This window comes from Moschus berezovskii, chromosome 12 (genome assembly GCF_049115385.1).
Source record: "Moschus berezovskii isolate FMDL1 chromosome 12, NW_MosBer_1.0, whole genome shotgun sequence".
Lineage (NCBI taxonomy): Eukaryota > Metazoa > Chordata > Mammalia > Artiodactyla > Moschidae > Moschus > Moschus berezovskii.
The window spans coordinates 61,050,843-61,075,897 of record NC_142471.1 but is presented as its reverse complement, the minus strand read 5'-3'; the positions used below and the strand labels follow the sequence as shown (position 1 = coordinate 61,075,897).

The window sequence follows — 25,055 nt, the reverse complement described above, 5'->3', positions numbered from 1 at the left end:
ACAAAATATTTAAGTGAAACAGAGCAGAACTGAAAACAACCCGGTGGAGCTAGGAAATGTCTACACGTTTATGAAGAAACACAAAGCAAGTAGATGACGTTGTTCCAAATGCAAGGATTAGGGCAATAAGCCCATGTACCTTGAAAATACAAACACAAATGTCCCTTCATGTGAGGTTTGTCTTAAAACTTCAGCTTGTGCCTTTGAAAACGCTTCTTACTTGGTTGTATTTTTATTTCGTAAGTGAGGTAACAAAAAGAAATAGTAAGTTGGATAGATAATTAACACTGAAAGTCAAGTAAACATTTTGACCTCCTTCTCCTTAACATAGTATGATCAATTATATATTTTCATGCTGAAAAATTTTAAGTGCTGACCAATTTTCAACAGACAAGACTAAATTCTGTACTGAAATTCTTTAAGCTTGAGCTGTAGCCAGAGATGAACCTTATTTTGAAAAATCTAAGAAAATAGGCTGTTAATTCTGATGAGCAGAGGAAAGGGTCCTGAAATGCTCCTTGCTTCTCCCAGACATATTTTGAACCTCACATTTTGCTCACAAGCAACTGCTCTAAATCTTCTGCACTTTCCCCCCAGATCCTTCTGAGCTGTGCAGAGAGAACAAAGGCTGGATGACCATCCGCATTCAACTCACCCCTCATCTCCACACACCCCATCTTTTCTCCTACTCAATGTCAACTTCTTTTTTGGCACTTGGCTTTCACTCCTTTGTATTCTCTTTCTCCTAGCACACAGCAGAGTGCCTGTTCATAGGCATGTCTCAATAATTGAGATGTTTTTAAATGAATGATTCAGGTAAACTCAAGTTTTTAAAAAATTGAAATATAATTGACATAACATTTTATTTGTTTGGATCAGTTGGTGAAGAATCTGCCTGCAGTGCCAGAGACCCCGATTTGATCCCTGGGTTGGGAAGATTCCCTGGAAGTGGGTATGGCAACCCACTATAGTATTCTTGCCTCGAGAATCCCCGTGGACAGAGGAGCCTGGTGGGCTATAGTCCATGGAGTTGCAAAGAGTTGGACATGACTGAGTGACTAAGCAGAGCACATGCAACATAATGATTTTATATTTGTATATACTGTGAAATGATCACAATAGATCTAGTTAAAATCCATCACTATATATAGCTACAATGTTTCTTCTTGTGATGAAAACTTTTAAGATCTACTCTCTTGGCAACTTCCAAAAATAAAATACAAGATTATTGACTGTAGTCACCTTTCTATGCTTTGTATCTCCATGACTCACTTATTTTACAACTGAAGTTTGTACCTTTTGATCACATTCACCCATTTGACCCACCCTTCACCTTCCACTCTGGCAACTAACAATCTGTTCTCTGTATCTATGAGTTCAGAGTTGTTTGTTTTTTTTTTAATTATTTTTTACGGAGAAGGCAATGGCACCCCACTCCAGTACTCTTGCCTGGAAAATCCCATGGACGGAGGGCCTGGTAGGCTGCAGTCCATGGGGTTGCGAAGAGTCGGACAAGACTGAGCGCCTTCACTTTCACTTTCACTTTTCACTTTCATGTATTGGAGAAGGAAATGGCAACCCACTCCAGTGTTTTTGCCTGGAGAATCCCAGGGACGGGTGAGCCTGGTGGGCTTCCGTCTATGGGGTTGCACAGAGTCGGACACGACTGAAGTGACTTAGCAGTAGCAGCAGCATAAGTAAGATCATACTGTATTGTCTGACTCATTTCACTTAGCATAATGCCTTCAAGGTCCATCCATGTTGTTACAAATGGCAAGATTTCCTTCTTTTTATACAGTATATATGTACTTCGTTTTTGTTTTCTTTGGATGAACACCAAGGAGTGAAACTGTTGTATCACATGGTGCATGTGTGCATGCTAAGTCACTTCAGTCCTGTCTGTAGTTCTATTTTTAATTTTTTGAGGAACCTCCATACTGTTTTCCATAGTGGTTTCACCAATTTACGTTCCCCCCAACAGTGAACAAGGATTCCCTTTTGTCCATATCCTTATCAACACTTGTTATTTCTTGTCTTTGTAATAATAGCCATTCTAACAGAAGTGAGGCAATATCTCATAGTAGTTTTGATTTGCATTTCTCTGATAATTAGGGATATTAAGCATCTTTTCATGTACCTATTGGTCATCTGTACGTCTGGGGGAAAATTCAGATCCTCTGCCTATTTTTTCATTGGATTGTTTGCTTTTTTGCTGTTGAGTGGTATGAGTTTTTTTATATATTGTGGATATTAACTTCTTATCAGATATATGACTAGCAAATGTTTTCTTCTATTCTGTAGGTTGCCTTTTCATTTTGTTGATGGTTTCCTTTGCTGAGCAGAAGCTTTCAAGTGTGCTGTAGTCTCACTTGCTTATTTTTATTTGTATTGCCTTTGCTTCTGTTGTCAAATAAAAAAAAAAAAATGATGATGATGTCAAGATGCTTACCACCAGTTTTCTTCTAAGAGTTTTATAGCTTCAAGTCTTACATTGGTGTCTTTATCCATTTTGAATTACTTTTTGAGTGTGGTTTGTAAGGTAGCAGTCCAGTTTTACCCTTTTGCATGTAGATATACAGTTTTCTAATACCATTTATTGATTAGCCTGTCCTTTCTCTAGTGTATATTCTTGGCTTCTTTATGGTAAATTTATTGACTATATGTGCATGCGTTTATTTCTAGGCAAGGAGTAAAGTCAACTTGAACAATGTGACCCCAGATTTTATCTGGTCAGGCACTTACAGATGCTGTTGGCTTGGACTAATGAACTAAGAAAGAGCAAATAGAGTGCTCCACACAGGGCTAGGTTTGAATCTTGTTTTACCATTCTTTAACTAGGTGATCTTGGATAAATTGTTTAACCACTAAATTCCCCAGCCCCTTGTTTTTCAGATACTTCATCTCTAAAAGTGAGGTTAATTTAAAATGCCTGCCTCGCAGAACTTTGGGGAGGATTAAATCAGATAAAGGACTTGGTGCTGAGTGTGTCCCTTAGCAAGTGCTCAAAATGAATATAATAAATACTGTGTATATATTCAGTATCAAACCTCTGAATTATATGACAGTTTTGTAAACTGTCTTTGTGATGTCTGTATGTCAAGTGCAGGTCAACCTCAGCTGAAAAAGGGAAAATGAGTGTTGAATGAGCTAGTGAAAATTGTTTCTTAGATCCTCCTTCCAGATTTGAGATCTTGTGTCTGTCTCAGTTTCCAGGAAAACCTGCCCCTACCCCTCTCACAGATGGAGGACAGAACAAATGGCCACTGCTTCACTTTCCTAGGGAGCCCTAGGTACCATGTCTCCTCTCCCGCTGTTTCCAGTAGAGCCTTGCTCATTGTTGACAGAGGTGGATATATTTAACGTCTGCGAAGGTGAGTTGCTTGAATTTTCATGCCCCATCTCATGAATAGACTCTAAATAAGTTGGTTTCTTCTAAACTTGTCTGCTCATATCTTAGAGATCATTTTTATTTTGCAAATTCTAAAGCTTCGCCTCTTAACAGTCCTGTCCACATATTAGGTCACAAAGATTTCAAGGCAGAATATGTCTGACTGTAGCGACATCTACTGGTAAAACTGAGCTGTAAACCAAGGGGATCCTGTGTGTGTAGCCTCAAAGATATTTTAACCATTCTTTTATCCCTGAGGTATCCAGGCAAACATCCAAATCAACATTCTTTGACAATAAGAACTACTGAGCCACTTCACTAAATGATTTTCTATAAATGATTTCAGAATCTTAAAAGTTTTCCTGTTTGAAATACTTCTGCTATCTTTGCTGAAAAATCATTACCATATGTGAAATAGATCGCCAGTCCAGGTTCGATGCACGAGACAGGGCACTCAGGGCCGGTGCACTGGGATGATCCTGAGGGATGGTGGGGAGGGAGGTGCGAGGGGGGTTCAGGATGGGGGACACATGTACACCCGTGGCTGATTCATGTCAATGTATGGCAAAAACCACTGCAATATTATAAAGTAATTAGCCTCCAATTAAAATAAATAAATTTTTTTAAAAAATCATAGGCCAAGTTGCTGATCAGCCTTTTGAAAGGACCCATACAGGTGGTGCTAGTGGTAAAGAACATGCCTGCCAATGCAGGAGACTTAAGACACGCAGGTTCAATCCCTAGGTTAGGAAGATCCCCTCCTCCTCTGGAGGAGGGCATGGAAACCCTCTCCAGTATTCTTGCCTGGAGAATCCCATGGACAGAGGAGCCTGGTGAGCTGTAGTCCATGGGGTCGCAGAGTAGTGCACAGCTGAGGGACTGAGCACATATGGACTAGCCCTCCAGGCCCCTCTGTCCATGGGATTTCCCAGGCAATAATACTGGAGTGAGTTGTCCTTCCCTCTTCTAGGGATCTTCCCAACTGAGGGATGGAACCCATGTCAGATTCTTTACCACTGCACCACTTGGGAAGCCCTAGTAAATACTTCAGTTCAGTTCAGTTCATTTCAGTCACTCAGTCGTGTCTGACTCTTTGCGACCCCATGAATCACAGCATGCCAGGCCTCCCTGTCCATCACTAACTCCCCGAGTTCACTCAAACTCATGTCCATCGAGTCAGTGATGCCATCCAGCTATCTCATTCTCTGTCATCCCCGTCTCCTCCCACCCCCAATCCCTCCTAGCATCAGACTCTTTTCCAGTGAGTCAACTCGTCACATGAGGTGGCCAAAGTATTGGAGTTTCAGCTTTAGCATCAGTCCTTCCAATGAACACCCAGGATTGATCTCCTTTAGAATGGACTGGTTGGATCTCCTTGCAGTCCAAGGGACTCTCAAGAGTCTTCTCCAGCACCACAGTTCAAAAGCATCAATTCTTCGGTGATCAGCTTTCTTCACAGTCCAACTCTCACATCCATACAAGACCACGGGAAAAACCATAGCCTTGACTAGGCGGACCTTTGTTGGCAAAGTAATGTCTCTGCTTTTTAATATGCTATCTAGGTTGGTCATAACTTTCCTTCCAAGGAGTAAGCGTCTTTTAATTTCATGGCTGCAATCAGCATCTGCAGTGATTTTGGAGCCCCCAAAATTAAAGTCTGACACTGTTTCCACTGTTTCCCCATCTATTTCCCATGAAGTGATGGGACCAGATGCCATGATCTTCGTTTTCTGAATGTTGAGCTTCAAGCCAACCTTTTCACTCTCCTCTTTCACTTTCATCAAGAGGCCCTTTAGTTCCTCTTCACTTTCTGCCACAAGGGTGGTGTCATCTGCATATCTGAGGTTATTGATATTTCTCCCAGCAATCTTGATTCCAGCTGGTGCTTCTTCCAGCCCAGCGTTCCTCATGATGTACTCTGCATAGAAGTTAAATAAGCAGGGTGACAATATACAACCTTAACGTACTCCTTTTCCTATTTGGAACCAGTCTGTTGTTCCATGACCAGTTCTAACTGTTGCTTCCTGACCTGCATACAGGTTTCTCAAGAGGCAGGTCAGGTGGTCTGGTATTCCCATCTCTTTCAGAATTTTCCACAGTTTATTGTGATCCACACAGTCAAAGGCTTTGGCATAGTCAATGAAGCAGAAATAGATGTTTTTCTGAAACTCTCTTCTTTCTCCATGATCCAGCGGATGTTGGCTATTTGATCTCTGGTTCCTCTGCCTTTTCTAAAACCTGCTTGAAAAAAATATAAATAAATTAATTAAATAAAAAAAAAACCTGCTTGAACATCTAGAAGTTCACGGTTCACATATTACTGAAGCTTGGCTTGGAGAATTTTGAGCATGACTTTACTAGCGTGTGAGATGAGTGCAGTTGTGCGGTAGTTTGAGCATTCTTTGGCATTGCCTTTCTTTGGGATTGGAATGAAGACTGACCTTTTCCAGTCCTGTGGCCACTGCTGAGTTTTCCAAATTTGAATACTTAGGATGTTTAAAAATTGTAAAATAAAGTTTTTAAATAATTTATTACTTTGAATTCTGTGGGGATTAATGACTAGATGTCTAATAATATCGGTATATTAGGTATTAGCATTATATCGATGTTAAATTCCTGATTTTGCAAATTTTATAGTGGTTATTGAGAGAATATGCTTTTTGAAGGAACTGGGCAGTACAGAACTTTAGGGATATGATGGCTAACTTTATGTGTCAATGTGGCTTGGCTATGCTGTCCAATTGCTTGGTCAGACAACTATCTATATGTTGGTGTGCAGATATTCTTAAGATATGATTAACATTTAAATCATCAGATTTTGAGTAAACTAGATGATACTCCATAATGTGGGAGGGTATCATCCTATCATTTGAAGGCCTTAAAGAGCAACAACTTAGGTTTCCCAAGGAAGAAATTCTTAAGACATAGACTGTCCCTGATTTCTGTCCTGTTGCACTGTGAAATTCAGATTCAAGAATGCAACATCCACTCCTACCTGAATTTCAAGCCCGCTAGACTGCCCTACATATATGGTATGTCAGCCCTCACAGTTGCATGAACCAGTTCCTTAATCTATGCTCCACCCTGCCCCCGCAGTGCTGCTGCCCATACTTCTCTCTCTCAAGATATGTATGTATCTCCTGTTGGTCTGTTTCTCTGGAGAATCCTAAACAATGCAAGGGGTAAATGGCATCATGTCTACAAATTACTCTCAAAAATGTTCACTCTTAGGGAATCTGAGCGAAAAGGTAGTGGGAATTCTTGTAGTGTTTCTGTAACTCTACAATTATTATGTCAAAGTAAAAAGATAAAAGAAAAACAAAATGTATTTGAAACCTGGTTTGTAACATGGCCTTTCTCTTGTACAAAAGCTTATGAACTTGGTTCCCAAGGTAAACTGACGAAGGACTGTTTAATGTAATACTGGGCCCTCTGAAGGTGGTTAAGTAGGAAGAAGGCGATACTGTTTTAATAGTGACTCAACCACAAGGGAAAGTATTAAAACTGATTTTAGTTAATCTTTATTTTGGTGGAGAAATATCACACAGTTTTTATTGCATAGTTTAAAAATATTAAGTTGCCAATGTGAGAAAGCGGAGGGATAAACAGTTGTGGGAGGGAGTTGAGAAAAGAATGGTAGTTAAAGAAGAAACCGATGCTCAGGTGTATCCAGAGAGGAAGGGAGGATAGTTTAAGTTGCATGAACCAGTTTAATTTGGTTTACTTGGAAGAAATTCAAGCGTGTTTTTGCTCTGAGGGGACAGAGCTAGGGTAGAAGGAGTAGTTGAAATTATACCAGAGAAAAACAAAATCTGGTAAACATGAGAAAGGATGGAATCTTAAGCAGTACTTTTTTTTATTTTATATACCACAAAAATGTTTTAAATGATTAAACAGGAAGACCAACATAAAATTGTCGACTTCTGCATTTGCCAGGTGAAGACATAAAAATGAAGCCATGCAAACATTGGGAATCCACCCTTGCCATCATTTCATAAATAAAAGACATTTAAGCTCTAAATATAGAAAAGGCAAAAGTAAGGATTTAATAAATTTAGTATGATGTTCTCTTTTCACTGAGGACTGTGTATCTGGATTTCTGCTTTTGGCATTCATCCTGGCTGAGCACATATAAGCGGCAGTGTTGGTAGCTGGTGCAGAGCCTGTCAGAATGGGGTGTTTTAACAGCACACCTTGGGTGGTTGCACATCATTGTCTCGTTGTGACCTTGACTCTTCCTTTGACTTGCTTTCCACGGTCAATCCTGATAACCCTTCATGTGGCTCCAGGCTTTGGTTCCTCCTCTTCCCAAGAGCAACTTTACAGGTGAGACCTGTGGCATCCACTTCTACTTGCTTTAATGGCGTGTTTATCTGCCAAGGTTGTGATCATTATTATATCCCCAACTTTTGCCCTTGGTTAGTGTTCAAACTCATTTATCGCTTTCCAGTTAGCTTCCGTTTTCTTTTCACTTTGTTCATTCCCTCACCTTTGCTGTTCAAAGAAGTTTTTGTTTTTTTTTTCTGAGGAAGTTTATCAGCACCTTGTTTCTGCTTCTAATCTGATAATGCTGCTACTGCTGCTAAGTCGCTTCAGTCATGTCCGACTCTGTGCGACCCCATAGATGACAGCCCACCAGGCTCCTCTGTCCCTGGGATTCTCCAGGCAAGAATACTGGAGTGGGTTGTCATCTGATACTACTGTCAATCTGATAGTAGGTGCCTCTTTGCCTTCAGAGGGAATAGCCTGTTTGGTTACACAACTTACTGGTGATGTTAGTGACCTTCCTTTGAGCTTTGTTTAGGACCTGAGCTGCTTCACAACCTGAAGGGTGAAGTCCGGAGCAATTCATCTTCTCGTATCTGTAAATGGGAAGCATAAGATGAATTAGGAAGCGCTTTAGGTCAAATCTCTGTCCTTTGCTAGTTATGTGACCTCACAAAATTCTCTTAAACACTCTTAAGTCTGTAAAATAGGAAAGAGAACATGAATCTTGTAAGGTTATTCCAAGGATCAATGGGAGAAATGTATAAGGAGCTTTGATATGTGCTGGCACTTGGCAGCTACAGTAACAATGGTAGTTGTTACTGTAACCCTGCTTTCCTCCCAGCACTGTCTAGAATTGTGCTGTTAAAGGTGGTAACCACTAGTTTCATGTAGCTATTGAGAACCTGAAATGTGGCTCGTCTCAGTTGAGATGTGCTATGCACATAAAATATACCCCAGACTTTGAAGGCTATGGATGACAAATAAAACATATTAATACAATACCTCATGAATAATTTTTTATAATATCACATGTTGAAATGGTAATATTTGGGATACATTGGGGTTAAATAAAATGTACTATTAAAATTAATTTTTCTATTTTTTACATTGTTTAATAAGGCCACCAGAAAATTTAAAATTACGTATTATCTTCATCAGCTCAGCTCAGCTCATCTTCATCAGCTATAACAAAATACCATAGATGGAGATGGCTTCTCACAGTTCTGGAGGCTGGGAAATCCAAGATAAAAGGGTTGGTAGATTTGGTTCTTAACAGAGGACCTTCTTCCTGGCCTGCAGGTAGCTGCCTTGCTGTATCCCTACATGGTAAAGAGAGAGGGCTCTGGTCTCTTTCTCTTCTTAGAAGGACAGCAATACCATAATAGAGGCCCCATCTTCATAACCAGAGATTTGGGCAATAAAAAGTTAAATGACCAAATTGGTAATTTAAAATAATATCCTTATACCAAAACACGCAGGTATATTATTAATTAAGATGCCAAAAATTGCATAAATTTTTTAAAAAGCATGAAGCCTCAAAGAACTTTTGAGCTTGAAATGGGCAGCTTCAGTCTTAGGGTGAGCAGTAGAGTAGCAGAGTCAAGAGCAGAGGGTTGGGGTTTGACAGAGGAGGGTTTTAAGACCCAGGCTCTGCCACTTGTTGCCTACACGCCCTTGGGCAAGTCATTTAACTTCTCCTAGCTTCTGTTTCCTCAACAATTAAGTGATGACAATAAACAGCCTTCCTCACAGAGTTGCAAGACTCAATAAGCCAGTTAGGGGACTTCCCTGGTGGTCCAGTGGATAAAATTCTGTGCTCCCAATGCAGGGGGCCCAGGTTTGATCCCTGGTCAGGGAACTAGATCCCATATGGTGCAACTCAGCATTCCCATGCAACAACTACAGACCCCACATGCTGTCGCTAAGCCCCAATATAGCCAAATAAATAAATTAAAAAAAAAAAAGCAGGACAGAAGCTTACACATGAAAGACAAAATAAAGGGTAATTGTTATTGTTGCTGTGATTATAGCTACGCCTCCAGACTCTTGTCAGCTCTTAGGGGTACTTTAGGGAGAAAAACTGGGATGCATCATCTCAGTGTGTCCCGTCTCTACTATGTGAACTTGCCTGGCACAGCCACCTTCCTTTCCTGCTTCTGAGGCTGGCCAGCCCTTCTGATTGGTATGTTACACCCTAAGAAATGTCCTGAGTATCACTAGGGAAGTTACGGCTAAACGTGGCTTACCCGAGGTTCAGCTCTGTGTACAGCTCTGTTCTTCCCTGCTTTGAGACCTCAGGAGACTACCACATTTTCAGGTCCTTGGGCAGTATCTTGCTGTAGCCCAGGGGCACTGATTACATGGTATGTATATATGTCATGTGTGCTTGTCATCTTGACCATTTTGAGGGCTTTACAATATTTGATGTTTTGTGATTGTATATGGCTACTGCTCAATAACTATTGATTAATGGGTTGAAAGAAATAAAACTAAAATATACACAATATTGTCACCACCTTCTATACTCTCACATCCGGCTCTTGCTATGTGAGAGAAGAGGAGGTAGGAGAAGGGTATCAGTTCAGTTCAGTTCAGTCGCTCAGTCGTGTCTGACTCTTTACGACCCCATGAATCACAGCACGCCAGACCTCCCTGTCCATCACCAACTCCCGGAGTTCACTCAAATTCATGTCCACAGAGTCAGTGATGCCATCAAGCCATCTCATTCTCTGTCATCCCCTTCTCCTCCCGCCCCCAATCCCTCCCAGCATCAGAGTCTTTTCCAGTGAGTCAACTCTTCACATGAGGTAGCCAAAGTATTGGAGTTTCAGCTTTAGCATCAGTCCTTCCAATGAACACCCAGGACTGATCTCCTTTAGGATGGACTGGTTGGATCTCCTTGCAGTCCAAGGGATCTCAAGAGTCTTCTCCAACACCGCAGTTCAAAAGCATCAATTATTTGGAGAGGGGTATCAGTTCAGTTCAGTTCAGTTCAGTCGCTCAGTCATGTCCGACTCTCTGCGAACCCATGAATCACAGCACGCCAAGCTTCCCTGTCCATCACCAACTCCCGGAGTTCACTCAAACTCATATCCATTGAGTCAGTGATGCCATCCAGCCATCTCATTCTCTGTCGTCCCCTTCTCCTCCCGCCCCCAATCCTTCCCAGCATCAGAGTCTTTTCCAGTGAGTCAACTCGTCGCATGAGGTGGACAAAGTATTGGAGTTTCAGCTTTAGCATCAATCCCTCCAATGAACACCCAGGATTGATCTCCTTTAGAATGAACTGGTTGGATCTCCTTGCAGTCCAAGGGACTCTCAAGAGAAGGGTATATATACCCCTAAATCCCAAAGTCAAGAAGTAGTCCTTTCACTGTGGTGGCAAGCACTACTGTGTTTCTGTCTTGATTCTGCCCCAGCTAGTTAGGTAATGTGGAGATTGGAAAGGCTGAGGTCTTTGGGATCAGGCTGACCTAGGGCAGTGACTCAATTCCATCATTTACTAGTGAGAGCCCTGGAGTTTACTAGTAGGTGATCCCCTTCAACCTCTTTGAACTTTAATTTCCCAACCAACCCATCTCCCAGCGTTGTCAAGGATTGAATGGGGCAAAGATCCAGAAGCTCTTGGCCTGGATGGGACATGTTTAATAAACACTAGTTTCCTTTCCATGTAAAAATAATTTTGGTGCTTGGAAAGGCAGATATTTGGCTCTGGACTAGGCAATGATTTTTTGAATCTAAGGGAAATTCAGATTTTCCTTTTGTATTTTCTTCAGTTGTGGAACATGTGGAAATTAAAGTCTGGCTTACAAGCTAGATAAGGAAAAGAGGAGAAAGCGAAAGGAAGTCAGTAATCGTGGCCAGGTGATAAATCAGATTAAAACAGTAAACGTTTCTCTACATATGTATGCATGGATGCATATATGTATATCTCTATTTCTATCATTCCCTCCTTTCTATTCTCCTTTTCTTTATGTCATGTCATCTTTTTGGTTTTGTTCTACCAGCTTTATTTTCTGTTTTATTTGTGGACTACATTATATACTCACATAGCTCAAAATTCAAAAGGTATAAAAGGGGATGCAATGAAAAGTCTCATTTCCACCCTGTTCTTCAGCCACCAGTTTCTTCTCCCTGAAGGCAACCAATGTTACCAAATTAGTGTATCTCTTCCTAAAATATTGTTTACCCTCTTTTCATACAATTGATCTCATACTCTGCTACTATCTGAATCTTGCTTTTTCACTTAATCTTGAAGATTATTCCACATCTCACATCTATGCATGTAAAGCTCCCTTGCTCTCCCTTAACTTACTTTCAATGGCATTTTATTTTGTGTTTGTACCATTGCTTATTTAATCAGTACCCTACTGAGGAACATTCAGGCTAGTTCTGTTTTTTGCTTTTAAGTAATTTTGTAATAAATAATCTTGCATATATCATTTTACAGTAAGAAAGTATATCTACAATTCCTGTAATTATAAATGTATATAATTCAAATTCCTGAAATGGAATTTCTGGGTGAAAAAATAACATGCATCTGTAAATTAATTGATGTTGTCAAACTGCCCTTTGTAGAAGTTGTATGGATGCAAGTACTACACTGCAGAGTATCAAAGTCTTCTGATTTTTCTAAAGTGCACATACAAAGAAACCAAAGTACATATACAGTAAGTAACAGAGACAATTTGCTAATGGGCTTCCCTGGTGGCTCAGTCAGTAAAGAATCTACCTGCAATACTGGGTTAGATCCCTGGGTCAGAAAGATCCCCTGGAGAAGGAAATGACAACTCACTCCAGTATTCTTGCTTGGGAAATCCCTTGGACAGAGAAGCCTGGTGGGCTACAGTCTGTGGGATCCAAAGAATTGACCAGGACTTAGCAACTAAGCCACCACCACCACCACCAATGACCATGGGCCAAAAATTTTTTGGTGCTGCACCCCTTTACTCTCTTAAACATTTCTGAGGACTCCAAAGAGCTTCTAGTTTATGTGGGAGAGATATATATATATATATTACAATATTTAAAAACAAAGCTAAAAAGTTTGAATTTATTTAAAATGATTCCATTATATGTTAATATAAATAACATTCTGGCTTCTCTGATGGCTCAGTGCTAAAGAATCCATCTGCCAATGCAGGAGATGTAGGTTCAGTCCTTGGGTTGGGAAGATCCCCTGGAGAAAGAAATGTCAACCCACTCCAGTATTTGTGCCTGGAAAATTCCATGGACAGCAGTCTGGCGGGCTACAGTCCATGGGGTTGCAAAAGAGCTGGACATGACTTAGTGATTAAACAACAACAATAACATTCTTATGAAAAGTAACTATATTTTTAGTGATAAAAATAGCATGTTTCATATTGTTGCAAATCTGGCTCAGTAGATGACAGCTAGCATAGTACCTAGTGGAACCCATTGGAACCTTTTCTTGTGGACTGGACTTCTATGGTATAACATTTTCTGCCTTACCTTGACACCAAATATGTCTGCTTCTTACCCTCCTGCTATAAATCCTCCAATTTCCAGGAAATGATGGGCAGTGCCAAAGCCCATGGGCTCTTTGTGAACTGGCCAGGTGTTCAAATAGGCTAAAACTTGAATGGGTCTGTATGGATCACAGAGGGTCCCTGATGGGGCATCTTGCAGAACTCTTAAGTGAATATGGTAGCCGTATTAGATTTGATATAAGGGACCAAAGGGATCATATAACAGTGTGCTTAGAGTAGTGCTCAGGCTGTCCAGCCAACACTGTCATTACCAAATCCTCAAGTCCAGTACTGACCATGGTGCCATACACCTACACTGGAGGCCAGCATGTTATCAAAGAGATCCGGCTCTCTTCCCACTAAATTACCCTCAGTAGATTAATTATGCCTACTGGATGAAAAAATAAGAGGCTTGAAGAGCTATGCTGAGTTTGACAAATACTGCATGTGAAACACACAGAGAATCAGGCTCAACAACACCCTCCCCAGCCCCAGTCAAAGCCAAGTGCAATATTCATAGAGCTAAAGTCAGAACTGGAAAGGTGGCAACACCTGTGGGTAAGATTAAAAGGCTGGTGACCCTAGGCAGCCCTTCCTGGGCATGCTACCCAGGAAATTAGAGCTCTCCAACAGTACAGTTCTGTGCCAGCAGGAGAAGGCCAAATAAGGTTTGTGATCAAGAAGACTGTTCATACCATTCCTGGTGAGGCTGCTCAGGGGAGAAGGACCCTGAGCTAGGCATCATTTTGAACAGGAAGTGAATACTCAACTCTGCTGTAGTAACCACAGTTCAGTACTTAAGTGTTTTTGTCGTCCGTTGTGGTCTACAAGTCTTCTATGACACTTATTTGTAACATGGTTTGGAGCAGGTAATATTTTTGTACTTAATAATTGAAGCAAATGAGGAAAATAGGCTCAAGGACACTAAGTGGAAGGGCCTACATGGAAAGGGATGACACCACCCCCAGATCTTCAGACAGGCTGATCAAGTGCTTAATCCACTCTTCCAAGATGGACGAGTATGAGTGGGAGATGCTGGAGGCAGTGGAAGAAACAATGGCTCAGGTGAGCCACTGGATGCTAAGAAACTTTAGAAGGCAAAGAAAGCACGCAAAACACAGAGGAAGGAATCTCTTGGTAAATGTGGGAGTTGGTAGGGAGACTGACATGAGTATGGAATTTGTCTTGGGATATGGGTAATCAAACTGGAGAAGTAGGAATAGAATCAGATGAATAATTTGAATGTGATGTGGTGTATAAGAAAGCATTGTTATGCCTTCGTGCAAACCAGAGTAACAATGAAAGCAGGGCCTTAGGCAGATTAATCTGGCAGTGGAACAAGGATCTGAGTGGAAGCAGAGACCCAAGATACTGTTGTGGTAATTCAGGTGTGAGGTGATAAGTCTTGGACTAAGACAGCAGCAGTGCAAAGGATGAAGAATTCATGAGACAGTAAGAAGACAAGACACTCTAAGACTTAGTAACAGATTAGCTATTGGAACAGAAACTGCTTCAAGATCTGAGGAGCTAGAATAATGAAGGCCTCACTGGAATATAAGATTATTTTTGAGAAATTAGATTTGATGTGACAGTATCAGAGAGTTTGAAACGAGTCTATATCACAACTGGCTAGGGGTCAGTCTCTTTAATAAATACATTTAGATGCACATGGATTAAAAAAGAAACAAGTTATATTAACTAAGCATATGCTATAATCATTAAAACAAAAATAGTTTTCTTTCATATTAATTTTATTAGTAATTATAAAATAGAAGCAGTTTATGAAAATAGTTTCCTTTTCAAGATATAGGAACTGAAGTCTTTGCAAAATATACACACCCACAATTGTTACAATACATATCCTTGTATATAACTTGGACATTATAAAAGTGCTTAAGAATCACACCCTGTAAAAGTCAGGAGAAGAAACATTTTCTCCAACTTTGGTCATATATTGTGACATTCAAGCACTTAAACCACTTTTGTTGAAATGTACAGGCCCAGAGGGATGTAACTTTCAAGGTCCCATAGGTTCTTTTATTGTGCAAAATAGAGAACCAGGAGAGGCATCCCTGAGAGTTTATTAACCTTAGATATCTCAAGCAGTGGTTTACTTTCCATACTTTACCTTGGAACCAAAGGAGGGATAAATAAGACCATGGAAACCCATCTTGGGCAGGTCCCCTCCCTAGCATCCCTAACCGTGGAGTAGGTCTCCTACAAGAGGATCTCTAACCTTTGAGCCCAAAAAAGCTCCAAGTCTATAATTATCTAACATACTTGAAAAATGATGGTTCTGCAACTCGAAACTTGAATACTGCAGACTAGGTTAAAGTTATAATAATAGTGTGACTCTCCTAAATAGACTTCATTTAGGATTTGTATGGTGGGAAGCACTTGGGAAGGTCAGCAAGCCAAAAATTTCCTCTGGGAACTACTGGAAAAGATCGTTTCTCACCATGGCATAAACCTCGGAAGCCAAGTTCTTTCTTTCTTTGGCAGATTTGTGACGAAACAGTGGAAAAGAGCCTATAAGCATTCAAATCTGTAGGCTTAAGATAACAGATGCTAGGTCTGATACAGTAAGAGCTGAAGCCCCACCAATAGAGGGTTCACTGTGACAAAGAGCCATTAGTATCTACTCTCTATTTCCTGATTAACCTCTCAAGTTCTCCTAAATATTACATTCTCTCTTTAACTACAAAATACTGGCCTGATGCAATTCCAGACATAAAATGTATTGTTTGAACTCATGAGGTTAGTATCATGGTTCAGCACTGACACTTAAGATCATACTGATATACTAGAATTTAACAGTGATTTTTTTTCAAGAAATTACAAAAATCAATTAATTGTGGATTCACAGGTCGTTACATTTAATATATAACATGAAGCATTATTATATAAAATTCCATAAGGGAAAAAGCCTATAAAAATAAGTTTACTAGGATTACTATATTTTAAAAAGTAGTTTAAAAAATTTACTCCAAAGTCCCTTAAGTATTTGGTTTAGAAGGTAAGAGAGGTATCTTAATAGGGTGAACCATAAGGAACTATGATTTTTGTAAGTTGAAAAGGTAAAATCTCATCAGTTTCTTATGGTTAAAGTGAATAAAACCCTGAGAAAATTTTATTTGGCATCACACCATAAATTCAAAGAAAATTTATAGAAAATCACATTTCTATTATATGGAAAACACTTCAGAATGGAAATGTGCATACTGGTCAGCCAAGATTTCTTTCTTATGATTTTTAAACACCTGAAATCTTTTAAGGTTAAGAAAAATTTAGGGGTGTTTAAAAAAAAACAGAGGACAATTAGAATTACAGAATGTAGCTACAGTTGCTAATGCCACTAAAACAGAAAACGATTAGCCAGATTTGGTGATGGAAAGATTTTTTTTTTAAGTTTATGCATAAAAGTTTTAGCATTAAAGTGAAAAGGCACAAATACGGGTTAAAAGAATGACAATTGTTTATAAAAGCCTTGAAAATAAGGCTAATTCATTTGTTTTATTAATACCATTAAGTAGGCACCTACTCCAAGTTTCAGCTTTGGCCTCCTAAATGGGATTACATTCCAAATAAATTCTTAGCATAACACTAACTATATAGCAGCATTATTATCAGTAAGTTTTTCAGCCTCTACAGTGCTGAAAGAGAATCTAAAATTTCCTCCCATCTATATCCCATCAATACCAAAAATACACTTCTAAAAATTACATAATTTATATTTAGAGTCAAAAATTGTGCAGTTTTTCTTAAATGAATGATCTATCCTCTTACCAATGCCTACCAATGCCACCCCAACTACCACAAAAAGCCAAAACCAAAAAATAATTGACCAAAGAAGTCACTGCTACACCCAACTGACTGGCTTATTCTCAACTAATTAAAGATGATACTTTATGAAATGTATTAAATATAATCAATGAAGTAAATGCAGATTTTCCAGGTGTGTGTGTGTCCACTGTGTGTCTGAACTGGGTGACGGTGTACTTTAAAAAAAATACACATTTCGGCAGTGATGCTTTATTTGGTACTCTGGCACCATTTACGAATGGCTGCTCCAGTGCTACTGGCTATTACGCATAGGGAGCCACCCACTGTCCACCATGACGGCATGTCATTAAAGAAAATAATCTGAAAGATAAAAGCAAAGACCACGTCCATGGTCTTCATTAATGCTACCGGCCCTGCCTTTTCTATCTGAAGGGCTTTTGCCAGAAACATCTGACCTCCCAAACCAAACATCCCAATTAGTATGAGAAATAGCCTGTCCAACCCACAGTGCGGAAGACGCCATTCTCCTAAAATAGAAAGGACAATGATGCACTCGATGAGGCCAAAGATTACATAATACCAAATGCTCAACATGTAGTCCACAGATGTCCCTATTTTTCTGAGGATAACCAGAGTCACGGCAGCGAACACAGCATGCGCAAGGGCCACCAAAGCGCCCTTCACGTGAACTGAATAGTCTTTATCCGTCTCCGCAACTTCGGAACCGAACAAAAATGGTGGCCTCACGATCAGTATCACTCCAGTGATGGTGAAAGCAGTGAAGAGGGCGTCCCAGGGGCTGTATTTTTCCTTGAGAAATATGCAAGCAATTATAGAGGTGAACACCGGGCAGCTAAAGGAGATAACTGTGGCATCTGCGAGAGACGTCAGCTGGTAGGCATAGTACAAAAGGATCATGGCGTTAGAACCAAGGACTCCTCTGAGGAGCAGGTAGATTCGTTGACCTTTGGGGCCTATAAACCCAGTTCTGTAAATTCAAAGGAACGGATGCATATTAAATGGACTTGGCATTTGTTTTCAAATTACATTCTTAAACATTATCTTAAAAGTCTTAACTTTTCAAAAACAAGGAAATGGTAAATTAATTATGTCTACAACTATTATAATATACCTTTTACAAAGTGTTTCCTAAGTATAACTAATGACATTAAAGTGTTCACAGTACAAGCAAAAATTTGACATAAATAGTATAATTCAGCAAACAGAGATAGTATTTTCCCTATATATTGATATATGCTTGTAAAAAAAGACAAAAAGGAAAATATACTGAAATGTTCATTGTGGTTATACCTTAAACAGGTGGACTGATAGGTAATTTTTCCTCTTTATATTTTCTCCAAACTTTCTATAATGAAAAAGTGTTATTTTTTATAATAGGTACAGTTTCATTATTTAGCTGCCCTATATAAGAAAACTTGGGAATGCAAGTGTGCATTTTCAGTCTTACTGAGTTTTTTCTGTTAAAGCTGAAGCAATGCTACAGTTTATTTTAGCCACTGACAACTTTTCACTGTTCTCCTTAGGAAAAGAGTTAAAATACACTGAAAAGAAACTGCAGCATCTGGATAAGTATAGTAACTGCTGCTCAAATGCTTTTTAATTAAATATTTACAAAGCAGGGCACTGTGTAAGTTCCTGCCTAGGTGCAGTTCACTGGTCTGTTACAGAGCTGGCCTTTTTAGAATAGGATCTAGGCTCGATATAGGGACCCCTGGGTCTCTGGAGTTAGAAATGAAAGTGTGGTCCATACTTTGAGAAGCTGAGTTTTTTCCATGATAGTGAAACATAAAATGGGTCAAAACAGATTAGTGCCAACAATGTAAGAAGATTTTTCTAAGTGCCTTCCTGCCAGTACTTTTATTCCAAAATGGAGAGAATGATTGTGTTCACATCAATGTCTGTTGTCACCCTTCAACATTTCTTAAGTCTTACCTACCATCATTTCCTAAAATACTGTGACTTGTCCACACCTACACGGGAATTTCTGACAGTATTTTTGCTCTTACTGGATTTTCACCTTTTTCACCAAAAACTTGGGATAAGGAGTGAAACAATTCTAAATAAATCTGTGCTGAGTTATAGATACAAGGAGACTTTTGTAGCAAGTGACTGAAGCTTTTAATTTGGACTTAAAGCATCTTTACCCAAAGAGCCAAAGAGCCAAACTGCCACCAGGAACCCAACAGTCCCTCCTCCCAGGTGTCTAAGTACACAGGGGTGTGTAGAGGTTCTAACAGTGTGAGTGAGGCATAATTTTAACCTGGGGAGGGTGTGTGGATGGGGTCCACATGGAAGGGGAAGAGAGGCTGGCCGGGGAGAAGACAGTAAGGATGGGGAATACAGTTTTCGTATAGGGTAGAGGACAAGGGATATCATTCCCTCCAGTTTCCAGATGAAGACACTGAACAAGAAAGGAGTTAAAAAGGCCTTTCTCAAAGAGTCAGCTGATGTGGCAAACTTCACTGCTGTCTTATTTTAAGAAATTGCCACAGTCACATTAACCTTTGGCAACTACCACCTCGCGCCATCAGCAGTCATCAACGTGAAGGAAGACCCTTCACCAGTGAAAAGATTAGGACTTGATGAAGGCTCAGATGATGGTCAGCATTTTTTGGCAATAAAGTAATCATTTAAATTTTTTTTACAAAAAGCCTTTCTTAAGATCTCCTTACATCTTTCCCATGGCACCCTAGTGGGAAGACTGAAATATTATTACTGTAACTTTCTCTCTGCCCTGGTCGGAGAACAGCCTGTTATACTTAGAGAAACCTCTGACACCAGGAGACACTACTATTTCCTCTCGTTTACTTTTCTCTTCCAAATACTAGTTATGCCAAAGGAAAGAGGGAGGGTGGTACAAGATGGGGGGAATTATACAAGGAAAGCGTTGTTCTCAAAATAGGGGCTGGTGAATAACTGAATCTCTTTCGCCTTCTTTGTTGGGCATGTGGTTTGTGCTTATGAGAGCAACTTCTATGGGTGGATCCTTGTGACTTTTCATTAATCTGAGCCAAAGGGTATGAGGACTGGTAAATGGACGAGAGGGATAAAGCAGATGCTGGAGAGTAGATGATTTAAGCAGGTCAAAAGATTTACAAACATTTATTAATACCTTCTACTTGGCAGATAAATACTTACTTTCTGTATATTAAGCAAGGGATAATAATTAGCATTTGGAACACACATCGGAATGCACTAATTTCTACAGCGTGGATGTCTTGCACTTTTTTAACAAATAAGGAGCCCACTGAGAAAAGGAACGCAGACAGTAATGTGTAAAACAAGCCAAGTCCAGGACAGGGTGCTTTCTTCTCAGCTTCTGAAAAAGATTAAATTCTGGTTAGTCCTTGCTTCCATGTTTTATCACTTTTACTTAGATAACTGAGAAAAATGGAATGACACTGATGACTAACAGGACACAAATATTACCTCCTAAATAATATCCATTCTCTGGACCTGAACCATTTTCCCCACCAAGAATAGAGAACCACAGGCAAAGGGCAACAATTTAAGCCTACATTTTTAAACTGCAGTTCACGCTATAAAATGGATTTCTTTGGCTCACTGAAGACTCTTCCCTCACTTGTAAGTCAAAAAAAAAAGTACAAGCTTGCCAAGATGGTGAAAGAAATCTTTAAGAAATGTTTATCATAAGATGGCGAGAGAAAAATCCTTCCAAGTGATATTTTATATCATCTCCTTGGTGAACTCAGCTTTAGACAGAACGTGTTCTTTTCTGGAAAACAGGTCTGAACTGTGTGATGTGGCTACTTGTTGATTATCTGGCATCCCCCACAAGTCTGTGAGCTCCTCTAGGGCTGAGAGCTCAGATGCACTGTTGAGGCCTGGCTCATGGAAGACGCTGAATAAATATTTGCTGAAGGAAATAATGTGAGAAAACCTGGTGGGTTTTTTAAATAATATAAGATGCATAGTCTAAAACCACAGGCAAAAGCATAACCTGAGAAGGCTCTCTGTTATTTTGAACAGCTGGCGCTAGTGGTAAAGAATCCGCCTGCCAATGCAGGAGACATAAGAGACAAGGGTTCGATCCCTGGGTCAGGAAGATCTCTTGGAGGAGGGCATGGCAACCCATTCCAGTACTGTTGCCTGGAGAATCCCATGGATAGAGGAGCCTGGTGGTCTACAGTCCATAGGGTCACGAAGAGTCAGTCATGACTGAAGCAACTTAGCACACATGCAAGCAGATATTTAAGTTTTCATGGTTTACAACTTATCTTCCATTTAGAACACAACTTTTTGATGGCAGGAGCTAGGTTATCTATCCCTCTGACCCCAAAGTGCTTAAAGTTTTAAAAAAAGAAGAAAAAGAACTGCCATCTAACTCTTGGCTTGATCTTAACCAGGAAACTTCTGTTCTCTCCGGGGCATCAAGTATTCAATCCATTAACGAAGGACCGTAGGAGCAGCCACTGCCTCTGTCTTACACAGCTGTCTAAGAGAGGAGTAGAGTGCGCTTTCAATCTCATCCTGGTCATCCAGAGGAGAGCAAAATGCAACAGGGTAAGCAGAGAACTCCTTAAAAGATAGGCCACACACTGAAGAATAGTTTTTTTAAAAACTAACACACAAAAAAACCAAGGAGAGAATAGGATGGAAATACAATACGGTCCTTGTTAGTTATGAGCATAGCAGAGATGAAGGATGTGCAGGCACATGCAATTTGGAGTAAAGCAAGATTATCATTCCCATCTAGGAATTTACAGTGGGTTACTCAGCCATAAACCAGTATTGCACAATGTTTGTTTGTATTAATTCCCTTTTCTGATAAACACAAACATCAGCTAATACATTTCAACATCCACATGTTAACGAGATACTTTTGCACACACTGATAAACAATTTGCAAAGTGGGACCAAACTATGATGATGCGCAATCCTCCTGGGTGTACTTTACAGCTTGACCTTTGTAGTAAAAGATGCCATTCTGGTCAGAGACCTCCACCTTTTCCTGTTCAAGGTGTACAGCTGAAGGGAATGACCTGGAGCTAGCAGTCACCATGTAATAGGTTATCTAAGTACCAGAATCCTCCATTCTATTCTATATCTGTGTGCTCAGATACTGCAGGAACCAGACTGTACATACCCACTCAGTCTATGAGAAGGAAGCTTTAGAAGGTTAAGCACCACAAAGTATATGTCTTGGTTGTGGTCAGCCTTAGAGGTCAGCTTCTGAAATTTCAGAATTCAGGTCCAAATAAAATAGTTTTTCTTAGAAGAAACCTAATCCTTACATAGAACCGACACCCTCAGACAGAACAGAACAGAATGGGAAAATCAAGTACAGAAAACATCTTGGTCTGTATTTCAAGGATCTTCTCCAACCTAAACTTTTAAATTTTTCTCAAGGAATATTTTAACTTATGATATTTTAACTCTTTTAAAACTTTAAGTTTCAAGGTCTGGCTGAACTTGATTATTTGTTGTAAGGCTGAGGACTGGCAAACTTCAGTCTCTTACAGAACAATAATTTCAGTTCTGTCAAAGGAAATGAACAAGAGAGTAGCATAATCCAAAGAGGCATTTGCTTATGTATATGATTCCACGATCATACTCCATGCAAGCATATCTAATAATCTGGTAACTCTAAATAATTCAACTTAAGTGGCAACAGTGTAACTTCCTGAGTCAGAAGAAAACTGAAAAGTTGCTCAGTTTCTCTATCCTCTGCTTTAAACTGGTGATTCACTACCCAGTTGGGAATTAGAATCAACTTAGGAACTTTTAAAACTTCCATCCCAGCTCTACCCTAGACCCACTGAAACAGGATCTCAGGCGCTGTAAAAAGCTCTGCTGGTTTCAGGGCCACTGCTACCCTAAGGAACTCACTCCTTCCAGGAGAATGAGAGGCACAGACTTAAGACAACTTCTCCATGCTTCAGTCTAAGACTCACACTGTCCCTCATGAAAATAAACAAATGTCTTAGGATCGCTATATACTGTCTGTGAAGGTTATCCAAGAATGTAAGAAAAATGGGTAAAAGTTTCAGCCTCAACTTAAATGAACTTTCTTGAGATAAGCAGTTGGGTTAAGAGGCTAAAATGATACTGTCACAAAGTTCAGTGACCACAGTACAGAGTTTTAAAGTGTTTCTGTGGCACTCCCTTTTTTGGAATATTACCTGGTTATCTTCTAATAAGTATTTCTAAGTCTTATTATTAGCAGCTTTCTTTGAAATTAAAAGACCCCCTCAAGATTCTTAGGTACAATTGCTTACATAGGTTTTGCCACGTGCTGCCTGAAATATTCCTCTTTGATTCACAAACAGGGGAATCACTTAAAAGCTTGCAAGGACTAACTCAGCAGTCCATCAGAACAACATTCAGGCCTAGGATATTAAGGCAAGAATCTGACTTCTTCAAAGCTGCACCTCTGGTCCACTCAGTTGAAGGTAACCCCTACATAAATAATCAGAAGCCTGATCATTTCTCTTAGCATTTAGGATGAAAATGGAGCAAGAACCATCTCCCTGGGGTTTGTCTCTCTATAAAGTTTGTGAACTTTGTGACTCTTGAGAAAGTGCACACAGAAAGGAGGGAACAGTGGGGGTGGCTAAACAGCATGGAAATCCCAGGTCACACTAGGGGAGGTGACCTAGAGGATGAGGTGGTGCAGACTGTGTAACTTTGTCTTGAAAGGAGATTTGCCTGTTTCTCTTTTCTTGGAGGAAGCTGCTTCAAGTGGGTGGTGAAGTTCAAGGAGGAATGTGCCTGGGGCTGGAGAAAGGGCCCAGGGCTGGGTCTCTAGCAAACTGGTATCCTATGCCTGGTGCTGCCCAGACCTGTGGAGTGTCTTTTCCAAACATGCCAGATCTTGGAGAAAAAAACAAACCATACAAAATCTTGCCAAAGCCCTCAGTTTCCGGGGCCTCAGTTTCATCTGTGGAAGGAAAACACTGAACAAAGTAAAGTGTCCCTGGCCTTGGAGGTGGGTCTTGACCTCTTACCCATGTATGTAGGACTGAGCTTCTGTCTCACTTTGCCTCAGTTGCTAAAAATTCCCTGTAACTCAGCAAAGGTTAAGAACCAGTGGTCCACTCAACTTTGCCTTCCCATGAGTCTCAAGACTGAGACAAACATTTTTCTAGACTCAATGCTTTTCAACTTCCTCTTCGAGGAACACCGTTTACCATGGAGATCAGTTTTCTTGGTTAGCTTACTCCCAACCTCAGCCTGCTTCGTGATGGCCTTTCTCGCTGACCCCCAACCTCCGGCAGGGAGCACCGAACAGCAATCGGACTCCACGATCCTGCCCGCAACACTTTAATTATAGAACAGTTTCAGAACCCCAAATGGGTTCCAAAGCAATCAGAAACTTTCTCCGGTCTTTCCGCCTACTAGGACGCAGGGGGGCTTCTTCTTTCCAGCCCGCACCCCCACCCGCAGGTGACAGCGCGAGGGTGTTCCGGAGCTTCCAGCAGGGTGGGAAGGAGAGGCGCGGTCCACCACGCGCAGCCCCCCGCCCGCGGCTGCGGGGACTCCCACCCACTGGCGCCCTCTTGGTTCCCCCATGGGCGAGACCCGCGCCAGGGTCCGCGCCCCGCACTCACCCTGCTGGGCACGCGAGCCGCACGGCGAGGAAGGGCACTGCCAGCACCCTCCGGGGCGGGGCGTCTCCACTACCTCGGCAGTCGCCGGCTCCTGCCTGGAGCCCGGGGACGGGATGTCCATCAGCGGCAGCCCGGACTCCTGCCGCTTGGCGGCCCCAGTATCATCCAGGGGCCGCATCGCCGGCCCGCGCCCTCCCCGCGGCCACCGCGGCGTCTCGAGCCTGCCGCCGCGGCTCTGCTGTTCTGCTCTTCCGGCCCGCGGCAGCCCGGTTGCTGCGCATGCGCGCGCGCCCCCCCCCCGCCCCTCGCCCGGAGCCGCGCTCGTCCTCCGCTGCCCTCTCACCTTCAGCTTCCCTAGCCCGAGGCCGGCCGCCTCCAGGTTAGGCTGCGGTGCCCGGGACAGGGTCCCCTCCTCTGCTGCGGTCCGGCTAGACTGGCCAGCGACGTGGAATCATGCTTCCCACGGACGCTGGACCCCTTTCTGTCATTGCGAAGGGAGGCTGGGAACCCCTGCGGGTCCTGTAACCTTCTCTT

At 41.1% G+C, this 25,055-nt stretch overlaps 1 protein-coding gene across 2 annotated transcripts; it reads right to left on the bottom strand.

Moving 5' to 3' along the window:
• Positions 1-17,164: 17,164 nt before the first annotated feature.
• Positions 17,165-24,793, bottom strand: SLC35G1 (solute carrier family 35 member G1). 2 transcript variants are annotated; one of them, XM_055425054.2, is made up of 3 exons: positions 24,522-24,793; positions 20,089-20,266; positions 17,165-17,917 (listed from the first exon to the last, which is right to left on the bottom strand). In XM_055425054.2, the coding sequence occupies exons 1-3, from the start codon at positions 24,697-24,699 to the stop codon at positions 17,179-17,181; spliced, it is 1,095 nt and encodes a 364-aa protein (XP_055281029.2). In that variant the 5' UTR covers positions 24,700-24,793; the 3' UTR covers positions 17,165-17,178. The 2 variants fall into 2 exon arrangements, with proteins under 2 accessions (XP_055281029.2, XP_055281028.2); XM_055425053.2 differs by having other exon boundaries at positions 20,089-20,269; positions 24,522-24,792.
• Positions 24,794-25,055: the final 262 nt, after the last annotated feature.